At 43.4% G+C, this 11,147-nt stretch overlaps 1 protein-coding gene across 1 annotated transcript; it reads right to left on the reverse strand.

Moving 5' to 3' along the window:
- Window positions 1-103: 103 nt before the first annotated feature.
- Window positions 104-11,062, reverse strand: PKD2L2 (polycystic kidney disease 2-like 2; the record flags this gene model as incomplete). The annotated part of the gene is made up of 13 exons (XM_010296247.1): window positions 104-221; window positions 657-772; window positions 1,569-1,638; window positions 1,731-1,810; window positions 2,962-3,063; window positions 3,764-3,884; window positions 5,159-5,340; window positions 6,865-7,035; window positions 7,558-7,786; window positions 8,410-8,631; window positions 9,421-9,674; window positions 10,595-10,725; window positions 10,958-11,062. Coding segments are annotated over 13 exons (1,901 nt in total), but the record flags the coding sequence as incomplete, so codon positions are not given.
- Window positions 11,063-11,147: the final 85 nt, after the last annotated feature.

Genomic DNA, 11,147 nt, shown 5'->3' on the forward strand with positions numbered 1-11,147 from the left:
ATAGGAAAAAAAAATTAAGGGTGGGGGGGAGACAGGGACTTTGGATTTATTCAGACTGTGTGAAGAGTCAGGCCATCACTGTTGCCAGATGAGCTCATGCATTTTACTGTGCCATCTTGCCTGAAGTAGCCTTCATTTGTTGCATGCTTTTCATAATCTTCCCGAGTCTTGCGTTAGTGTTTTTTAATTCCTTCTCCAACGCCGCTGTATACCTGAGGAGCCTAGAACACACAAGTACAGTAACACACCCCTGAGATGGTGCTTCCCTTAAACTTGCCTTCGCCACCTTCTTCATAGCTCACTTCTACCAGCTGCTGTCCTGACAGACCCCTTCACAAGCACAAGGTCTTGCAGTCTCTGCCGCCCTCCCTGGGCAGCCACCAGGACATGTTCTGGAAGAGTGACAATATTTTAAATTCTTGTCCCACTTCATTCTTGACTAATGTCCTTACCAGCTGCCCTACTAAATTCTTTAGTTTCTTCCCTCCCTGAGGGCAGCTGTTGTCAGCCAGTATAAGAGCACTTAAAATATCTTAAAATCACTGACTCCGTGTTGATATTCTGTCTCTCGGGTTGTCACTCGGTGAGGGTTTCAGCTAGGGCTGCAGCTGCCTGGGGATGGGAGTAAGACTGCACAGACAGACTCCCACACTTACTTCTGAAATTCTGCAGTGGAAACGTAGCTCTCGGCTGTTACAGAGTCCTCAGTAGATGGATACTCCTGATGATGTTTCTCTTCCCCTTTCTGTAGCTTTGATAACTTCAGATGGCTCTATTCAACAGCAGAGGCATTAAAAAAAAAAAAATCACAGAAAAAGCCCTCATGGCACACTGGGACACCTGTAACACACTCCCTCATGCAGGGAGGGGGCATGCATGCAGAAAATATGCTGCTTTGGGGAGAAAAATGTTCTCCGTCTGAAAGCAGATTTTCCTTCTGGCACTTCTAAAAGGACAGGATCTAGGAATACACGTTTCTTTTCAGAGTTGAGAGATTGCAAGTGTTGTGTGTAGCAGTGTTTACAGCTAGCCAAGGAGCTTTTCCCTCTCTTGCTGCAGAAGAAATTGTTTAAAAAATGCATATTAGAAGTACTTGCACTGGCTTACCCAGATACAGAACTACCAAAGAGTGCTGGAAACCTTCTTTTTGTAAAGCAAAAGGAAGCTACAGTAACCTTTCTTCTTGCTGTAGATGCAGTCCATGACCCAATAGACTCCTGCAAAACTTGTTTTCCATACATCTGTTTCTGTTTAACATTTGGGCAAATGCCCAGCTCACAACTTTATACCATTGCAAAGACACACTGACCTCACCCTACTGCCAGCTCTGCTATTGTAGTGTGTGACCTTGCCTGAAAAAGTTTTCATGTGAAGTTTTGGGCATAATTAGTGATTTTTAGTTATTTTATAGGCCTACCTTTTGCTATTCCTATGATGCTAAAAATAGTATGCTGTGGAGAAATCGCTTTTGTAAGTAACGGTGGGGACAACTGTGACTCCTTTTGTATTATTCCACTTCTGAAATATAATCAGCAGTTTCTACAAATATAGGAAAGAAGAAAGCCTACCTTTTCATTAGCACTGTCTCCAGTGGAAAGCTTAGAAATATCCTGTCTTTTAGTGGCCGAAAACTCCTTGCTTGTCATTCACACAAATGAGAAGAGACAGAAGTCCTGTGAGAATAGGTCTGTGCTCTGTACAGGGGGTAGCAGCACATGCTGAGATCCTACCTTTCCAAGTTCTCGTCTGCTGGATTTGTATCCATCTCTGGTTTCTTCAGCTTGAGCTTGACAAGGGCCCTACTGCAACCCTGAACATAGACAGGGAAAATCGGGCATGTTAACTGGCTTGTGTTTAACCAGAGACGCTTTTGTGCACAGAAGCAGCCGTCAGCATAACGCTTTCGCAATTAAACAGAAATCCCACCAGTCTATTGCTTGCTTTGTTCCCTTAGCACAGCTTTGAGAACTTGCCCTGCTATATCTCAAATTTGTCATGAAATCCCTGAAGGTAATACCCAACCAAATCCAGGAAGAGTTTCTGTTCTCAGGCATATTCAGCTTAATCTTAGTGTAGTCCTGGATAAGTACGGAATGAGCTTGGCTGGGGGAATCTAAGCTGGGCTGTTGCTGACCAGACTAGCTGTATCGTGGCCAGGAACTCCCCCTTCCTCAATGCAGGCTAGGCTTTGCCGAAGCAATGTAATGTAACTTGTGTCTATGCCACTCATAAAACCCTACAGGAAAATTTCCAGTAGACAAGGCTGCCAGCCCTCCTCTACAGGGTGCTCAGCGTGGGCCAACTTGGAGAGACTCAGTCTGAATGCGCAGGTCTCATCCCACACCCGTCTCAATCTTAGTTCTCTCACTGGTGATGCTGTATTCCCCAGGTAGGTTTCTAGGCGGTGGTACCGACTCGTCCCAGCAACGGAACTGCGTGCAATCTCTTTGGCTTCAGTGTATGCATTTGGCAGGAAAGGAGGTCATAATTCAAGTTGAACTGAAAAGTTAGGGAAAGTTTTGTTCCCCTTTTGCACTCATTTCTGGCACACAAAAATGGTCTGAACTTTGTGGAGTTTTAAAGATATGTATTTCTGCTTGTCCTCCCATGTAAAGATCTTCAGTTTCAGTTTGGAAGAGCAGCGACAGTAAGCTCTGAAGAAAGCTGATGATGGGTTATATCACAAACCAGGCGGGTCTTAAATATTGCTTTTGAGTGGGTGAAGTAGTAGAGGTATGAACACCCTAACTCATATGCTACTCTTACCATTAGCATTTCCTGTGGGTTTGATGGGAAGATGTCTCTGTATCTGTCAAATGTTCATTTAAAGTGAAAAATCAAATATTGGGTGTTCTTAAATGGTTATGGCCTAGGTGTTTAAGGCTCTTTGCTAGTACTGTAGTTTAGAATTCTTCCTCTTATCTTGAATTAAATGAGGGAGTTACAGAAGTGTTTACTTACCTGTCTAAAGAGGTCTCTGATCGGAAGTTCTTGACTGGGTATCACTTCAAAGTCTGCTTTGACTTCTGAATAGGTGTCATTTATAATAGCCAAAAACATGTTCTGCACAGGAAGGATGCGGTTAGATATTTGGTTTTGGAAACTGCATTTGTATTATGCTGGGGCTGTCCCATGCTGGGGCACGTAACTAATGGAATTGAAGAGCTTTGCTGGGTGCAGGCGTGCTCCTAATGCAGTTAAATTATCTGATAATCCTGGGGTTTTAGGAAATATTTTTGGGAGACAAATCACTTATTTCCCATCTGCAGTATTGGCTACAAGTCCCAGCTCCTTGGAGGCAACGGATTTCCTGCTGTGTACTTGTAGCTTTTTCAGATGGTGTTTCATTCTGAAGTAATGAAAACATCAGTCTAACTGATAAAGCAAAGCTGCACCTACACAGTCCCATCAAAGGCTCTCTTTAACCTTCCTACCGACAAGGCTGGCATGCAGTTTTCAAGAGCACCCAATTAAGTTTTCAGAAATTAAAATCTCAAGAAATGGGTACTACAGTAGAGTGAAAGTTGCCACGTGCTTGTTTTGTGGTGCAAAAGCCCATTTTGTGGCTGTTTAGAGGAAGAGAGAGCTGCAAAATGTCTGCTGGGAACTCCTGCAGAAAAGCTCTCTCTGCCCAGGTGTACTGAGGGGCAGCCTGGGCAAGCCCACTGTTTTCTCGGGGTGGAAAACGCCATCTCGGCGCACTGTACAAAGTTCTTCTCTACTGCTTATGCAAAAGGATAAACATTTTTAAGATGATACCTACCAGCAATACAAAGAACACAAAGAATACAAATGTGATGAAGTATATAGGTCCAAGGACTCTGTTTGCTGCTTCTACGGTTTCAAAATTAAAATCTCCCAGTACAATACGAAACTGTGTAAAGCTGGGAGTAAAAAACACAGGAATGAGGTTGACTGGCTTCTCCTAAAGAGAAGTGTAAAAGTACTAAAGTACTGTAAGCATTATTAAAAAAAAAAAAAAGCGCAATAGATACAATTGAGACTGATTCACCATTACCTTAGTCACTGAAACCAAAAGGCAAGCCAGGATAACACTGCAATGGTAAATTGGGCATCTAGCATATATTTGAGAATTTGAAAGTTCAAGGAGTTTTTAAATGGCTTGTATGAGAAAATACTTTCATTCTGGATAAATCACCTGGTTTGTTTTTTTTATTTTCCTTCTGTTCTAGCTTCATGATCCCTTATTTTCTGTTAGTACAGAAGGTAACAGTATAGGTCCCTGTGTCCCCCTATAGGGGATTTTATTCCTAGCTAAGACAAGTATTTATATCTCTGTATTGCGGCATCTTAGAACTATCTCACATCCAAGCGGATCCAAAATGAGCTATTTTTCTTGTTTAGAAGTATCTTTATTTTACATTAAAGGCTGCTTTCAAACAACCTGGTACACTAAAGATATCTCTCTGAAGTTGTAAGAAACACAGCCATGGGCTAAAATACAACGCACACTCTGGGTGACAGGTTAGGGTCGCTACAAGGTGTGAGGACCATCAAAACCAGTTCCAGCTGGCACCTGGAATTGATCTGATGTTGTTGCTACAGTGAGTGGCTGAAAAAAAATTGGGAAGAAAGTAATAGAGCCAGCAGATGGGATGTGGGGGCTCTTGGCTGTGCAACTGGATGTTTTCTGAGCGCACTGCAATTCCTGTTTGCAAACATGCTCAGCTTGTGCTCTTGGGTGTCTCAAGCAGTTCTCCTGTGGTTTTCATGCTGGGGACTGTATCACATACCCAGTGGCGTGTCTGCTGGGTAGTTTCACACTCTTCCTTTTGAAAGGCAAAAGAGAACAGCCTGCTGCCAGGCCTGCCCTATTGCCCAGGAGCCTGGTTACACACCGCAGTGTTAAGAGTTGTGTTGAGAGCTGTGGGAACTAACAGCTCCATTGGGCAAACTACTCCTGAACTTGCCCTTCTTATCCTTGCCTGACCAGTACATGACCTTGCCAGTGTACATGTGGTCTCTCTTGAGCATATGAAGGGCTTTGGGAATGTAGGGCCAATAAAACTGGTTTTACTCTATGAAATAAGAAGCTTTGGTGTTGGAGACCTGTACCCTTAAGTTCTGCTTAGCAGAAACTGGTTTGCACCTGTACCAACTGGGAATTTTGTATCAAAAAATGTAGAAAGTAGCATACATGCAGTTTTGGAAAGTCGAAAACTCTTCAACTTGTGACCCGAAGACCAGATAGCCTAACTGGGCGTAGGCAAAGAAGATGATGAAGAACATGATGGCAAATCCAATGATGTCTTTGGCACAGCGATATAAAGTGGAAGACAGCTGCGTCATGGTTTTGTTAAAGCTTACGTATTTAAATATCTGCCAGAGAACAGAACATATTGTTATTGGTGATCAAAATACATTGCAACTTCTTAACAGAATTTCTGGAATGTTATCTGTAATCATAATTTACAGGTTAAGTCTTGCCACCTAGAAGTAAGTTGCATGGTACGTATCTGTAAGGAGAACTAGGATTAGGTGTGTTTCTGGAGAAGATAAGCATATTTGCCCTGCTGAATATTTATGTGCTAAAGCTAATAGTGTGTAGACAGGTCTTTGCTTAGTACTTTATGTGGAAGCAGCTCTAGCAGATATGGACCCCTGGTCAAGGAGATCGTAAGACATACCACCCTCCTGTATCTGAGGATTCCATGATGGGCCGAGTTGGTAAGGAGCTCACTTTTACTTTGGGTCTGAAAGAAGGCCTAACAAAAGCTTTGTTGAATGACAGTCATTAATTATAAGCACAATTGTGCTGCTAAATTAACAGGAATCAGTCTGAGGGGAGGATGATGGAGCAATGTGGAGCTGGCGTACAGAATGGATGTAACGAGGAAGACTGTCCACAGAACTGGTTAACAGCCAGTGCTCCCAAACAGCTTCTTCCTGCAGCCTGGGCCTGGGCGCTGGAAGAAGGCCAAAGCCTGTTTATTTTAGAAGGACATGACCTTTCATGATAGCTTATGTCCAGGTACGTGGGGCATGGCTGTAAAGCGTGATCTCTTCGGGCAGATGTGAGCACCACCCCTGCCTGTTTTGCAGCCGCTTTGTGCTGGCGTTATACAAATACATTAGGGGAGAGAGGGCTTGTCAGCAGCCTGGGATCGGTAAAGCTTTGGGAAGTCTCATCCAGTCACTGGGAACACTGAGGCCACCCAAACCAAAGTCACCGATGTTTGCTGGGTGCAGACTCCCACCAGGGCCAGCAGGGTTTAGTAGATTAGGGGCAGTGGCATGCCAATGTGCAGGACCGGTTTGGCCCCAGAGCACCCAGTTAGGAACAAGAGTAGCCCCTAATCTTAGAGAAGTTTGCTACTCTGGCCAGAGATCAGCAAATCTATTTGCAAGGAAGAATAAAATTAGAGGTGTCCTGGCACAAAGCCACTTTTGAATCAAGTTCAGACATATTTTGCCTTCCTCTGCAGTTAAAAAGTAGCTACTGCTTTCATAGCTTTTGGCTTTTTTGTAGCCAAAAGATGTGAATATCTTCATCTATTACAGCTCTGTCATCTGGATAGGCCAGGCTGTGACCTGGATAATACTGAGTCTAGGAAAAGACTGAGTTTGAGGAGGCTGTTTGTCCATGGTAATTTCCCAGCTGCTCCAGTGGAGACAGCTGCCCACATGCAAAAAAAATTTTTTTTTTTTTGGTGGACTTGGAATTTTTGTGACCCATGTTTGAGAAGAAGGTAATTTTAAAGTCTTCGGGGATCTTAAAAACAAAATTCTGCCTTTTCGCCCCACCTTTGCAGTTCACCCATGAAAAGGTAAAAGTGAACATTTATGCTACGCTTAGAAACACTATGGTTCTTGAGTACAAAAAAAGGGAGGAAGAGCCAATACCTTTATCCAAGCAAAGAAGACGTTGACAGCAATCATGTTGTTGTAAAGGACTTGCCAGAATGCAAGGAAATAGAAGTCTGGATATACATGGGTGTCAGAGAGCAGCTTTTCCATTAGCAGGGACACTTCTACAGTGCGATAGATGTTGAAGGCAATGGCAAGGATGGATACCTGAAGGAAAGCAGAAGCCAGTGAAACTGAAGTCCAGCTACCTGCCCTTTCTTCAGGTAGACTGTCTGTCTGTCATTTTGTGCAGGAAAGACTGTATTGATTTCCAAAGGGCCTTGGCTAGATTTGAAGAACCTGAGCTTTTAAAGTGTTTTGTCATAAACTGTAGATATGAGACTTTATTGGCCAAATCATTTGTAATTGTACTGTGATAATTCTGGGCTTGTTCTATGTAACATGCTGCATACATTCTAGTGTTACTGCATTAGCTCTGTTACGTGCTAGTGCTTCCCTGCTCTGCAAAGATTAAGGCTAAAACAAACAAGGTGGATAACAAGAAAGCATGTGGAGCTGCAGCAAGTTGACAGCAAGGCAAGTAAAGAGTTAGGTGTGCTGAACTATGGTGGCCCATGTGGCCTCTTCAGTGTAGGACAGTGAGTGACTGACTCTAACCAGGAGCAGATGTTGGCTGCCTAGCCAGTGCTAGCCAAGGCTGGCAAGCAAAGAAGTCAAGGGGTAGCTCACCACCAGCAGCAGCAAATCCAGCCAGTTATAGGCACTTCTGAAATACTCCTTTTTCAGTTTTACTATTTTTATAGCTTCCTGGATTATGAATGTAATGATAAAGAGGCAAAAGGCGATTTCACAAGAAGCCAGGAAGTAATCATAATACGTGATGTATCTGAAGAGCTTCACAGAGTAGATATGTGAGGAGGTGAGAGCACCCCCGGTAGCAGGGAACTCTACCACCAACCTGAAAAAAATTGGGGACTGGTGTTAGTTACCATCTACTATCTTTAAATCATCTCAGCCCTTAATTTTCTAATATTAAATTTTATGACATCAATAATACTGTACTGGAACTCTTACATCTGTAAGATGTTCTTGTAAGGGCTACACTAAGTCCCCCATGAAAAACGTATCACATGGTAGAGAAGGTTGAGGGGGGAAAAAAGAGAAGCTCTCTGGGTGCCCAAGCTATGGTGTTTGGTTAAAAATTTTTGTGAAACTGTGTCTCAGAAGAGCAAACGTTCACCCTACTCTGAGTCTTTTCCCCCCACTAGCTGACAACAGGACTAATAATCCAGCCTTTGACCTTGCAAAAGGCTGTGAAATCTACTCCAACAGACAGCAGCAACCAGCTGTACAGACCAGACACCAACCATTAAAAAAAACAAAACAAAATGTAAAGGAAGGATCAGAGTCTGCTCCCTGCACTAACTGAATTTCTGCATTTTTAACGAATTACTGTCTTGCCAGCTGCTACCTGAGAAACATGGCTACATATGCTTGAGGTGACCAGCTTTCCTCGTGTCCTTATGGAAGCATCATGCCTCAGTAAACTGGATTTCACATGTAGCAAAGGTAAGAACTCACCTGATTATACAGAACAGGTTTACGTTAGCATTGTATGTTGAGAAGTCGATAAACACAACCCGGGTTCCTCTAGTGAGCCAGCTGTTCTGTCTGAGAAACACCAACTTCTCCATGCTCTCCTGCTTCAATTTAGGTAAGGTGAAAATATATCCTCCACTGCTGTACAAGCCTATAGATCCCCAGTACCATGGGGATAATGAGGAGGCTGAGGTGTATTTCCATCTATATGAAATAGGAAAACAAAGCAGCTCAGCTTATGGAAACTGGACTGAAGTAAAGCTTTAACTTTTATTTTATACAGTCCTTGTTAGTTCTTGTGTTCTTCTGCATCCACAACTGACCATTTAAGCCAGACCTTTAAATAAGACTTTTCTCTACACGAAGTATGCATGAGACATATAGCCTTAAAATATTCCCATTTCTCTTATTTGCTGCATACTCAGTACATTCACAAAACAGCAATTGCTTAGGAATCTGGATTTCACCCATTGTGGGCCAGACAGTTTATTACCTTAAAACCTTTACAGGTAAATGGAGTATCTCTCGTTTACATAGTTAATTGTTTAAGTAGTTCAGTGTTACTGTGGCATGTTCACATGTTCTTTCACTGGGTTAAATCAATGCTGGATGAAGTGTGTGAAGCAGGCCTGTTGGCTCTGTTTCCACAGCATTTTAGGATGATTCCAATTTATAAACATGTGCTTTAAATTCAGGCATCATATAATTGAGCATTTCTCCAGAGATGTTAGTGGAGATAGACCCATTAACATGTGCTTTTGCTGAACAACTAGGCTTGCTGTTTCCAGTTCTTCCTGTCTCTCCCCTATAAATTTCCCATGCCAAATTCCCGTCTATGATGTTGGCACAGAAACAAATCATGGCTTATCTCAATGTAAACAAGAGAAAAACTTGTCTAATTGCATGTACAGTTGCTACTAATGGAAGAATAGTGGCATTAAAGATTTAGTTGCATTTTCAGTAACATTTCTGTGCTGAAGTAGAATGACTTACTCAGATGCGTTATTTAGACCAAAGTCAGACCTGTCTTCAGCTCGGTAACGATATTCACCGTAACAGCCTTCTAAAAAAGTACGGAAATATGGGTAGATGGAGCAAGTGTTGTTGCGTACTTTCAGCTGGCGGATCTGTGCTACTCCTAACAGCAAGTTCTCATAGTAAATGTGGCTGTTGTTCTGGACAGTTAATGTCGTGTTGTTATACCATTTGTCCCAGTAGAGTCCATCCAACAGGGGTCCTTCTGCAAACTGTATGTGCAAGTGAGGTTGAAGTTTAAAAAGAAGATTTAAATACTACTACTACCCCACTTTTTAGCATACAAATCTCTACAGGGTTCTCAGGTTACTTACAGCCACAGAGTCTAAACTAGAATACAAACAATTCCCACCTATATACTGTCTGATAAATAAGATATATTTACATCTCTCTTTTTTTTTCCTATGAGTCAGTTTGATTCCCTATGCAGTTCTATCAGAGACATTAATGGGAATATTCAGGGTAAGACTACACCACACATCTGCTTAGGGTTTCAGTGAAAAAATTCTGCTGAACTCTAAACAATTCTGTTTAAACACAAACATTATCTGTTGTTCTAACAAAATCTGTTGGCTATCTTACTCCCTGAAGATCTGTTTTGGGTTATATTTCTGACTAAGTTTTTAGTCATCTGAATCTAAATGATGAAATATTTATTACTGAAGGTGGGGGGGAATCCCTCTTTTTCTGGGTGTTTCTTAGATGCAGATACAGAGCATTAAACTTGGGGAGAACATTACTCCGAGTACAAAACAACATGCCCCCACAGTCTGGCACCATCTGGGCACCTGTTACAACCATTTCTAGTACATCAGCACACACATTGTATAGCAAGGGCTCGCTATTCTCTGGACTAGCAATAACAGTAACACCATGATAAGAGGGAGTCCAGTTCTTCCAAATGAATTGTTATAACCGGGTCTTTCCATTTAAGAAAGAGTAGGGTGAGAAACTTTGCCTTCTGCTGTCAGCTGGGCCATGCCGGTAATTTTGGGCAGTCTTCCACCTAGTAGTGACAACACAGATACGTGTTTGGCAGCTGTCACTGAAACACGACGTAACGTAACAGCAAACCAGGTGAATCAAGATGGTACATTCTCCTAAGAAAACGTATTTGCCCTGGAAGCCTTACCCTCCAGAAATCATCTCTGCTCCCAATACTCCTGAAGCTATTCCCGGTGTCCTCGGAGGAGGCCTCCAGGAAGAGGCGGGCCATGACTTTGTTCAGGTAGTACATGTCCGTGCTCACCATGCCAAACGTCACTGGAAAGAAGGGGCGAAGCGGGGATGCTCGCAGGCTGGAATTAGGGAGTGACAGCAGCTTTTACCCGGCTTCCCCGCTCCAGTTGTCATTACGTCGCGCTGCTCGCAAAGGGCAGTCGGAGCACCGTCAGCTGGAGGGACGCTGCTGGGGGGGGAGGCAGGTGCAGGAGGGAGGAAATACTGAAAGCGCCCGTTATTTGTAAACAGCCGCCTCAGGGGTTTGATGACTTACGGATGCAGAGGTCTGTCAGGAAAAAGACGTAGATGACCAGCTCCCGCAGGGTCGTTTTCAGTTCCAGTTCTTTGCTGCAACTGACCCGGGGTGTCACGGCACCTGCTCGGGGACATGGCGGCGGGGGTAGGGGGGAGTCAGAGGACAGAGCCCTCAGGCCCCGGCGAGGCCCGCGGCCTGCTCCTCTCCC

Source organism: Phaethon lepturus, unplaced genomic scaffold, assembly GCF_000687285.1.
Source record: "Phaethon lepturus isolate BGI_N335 unplaced genomic scaffold, ASM68728v1 scaffold12231, whole genome shotgun sequence".
NCBI classification, from domain to species: Eukaryota; Metazoa; Chordata; class Aves; order Phaethontiformes; family Phaethontidae; genus Phaethon; species Phaethon lepturus.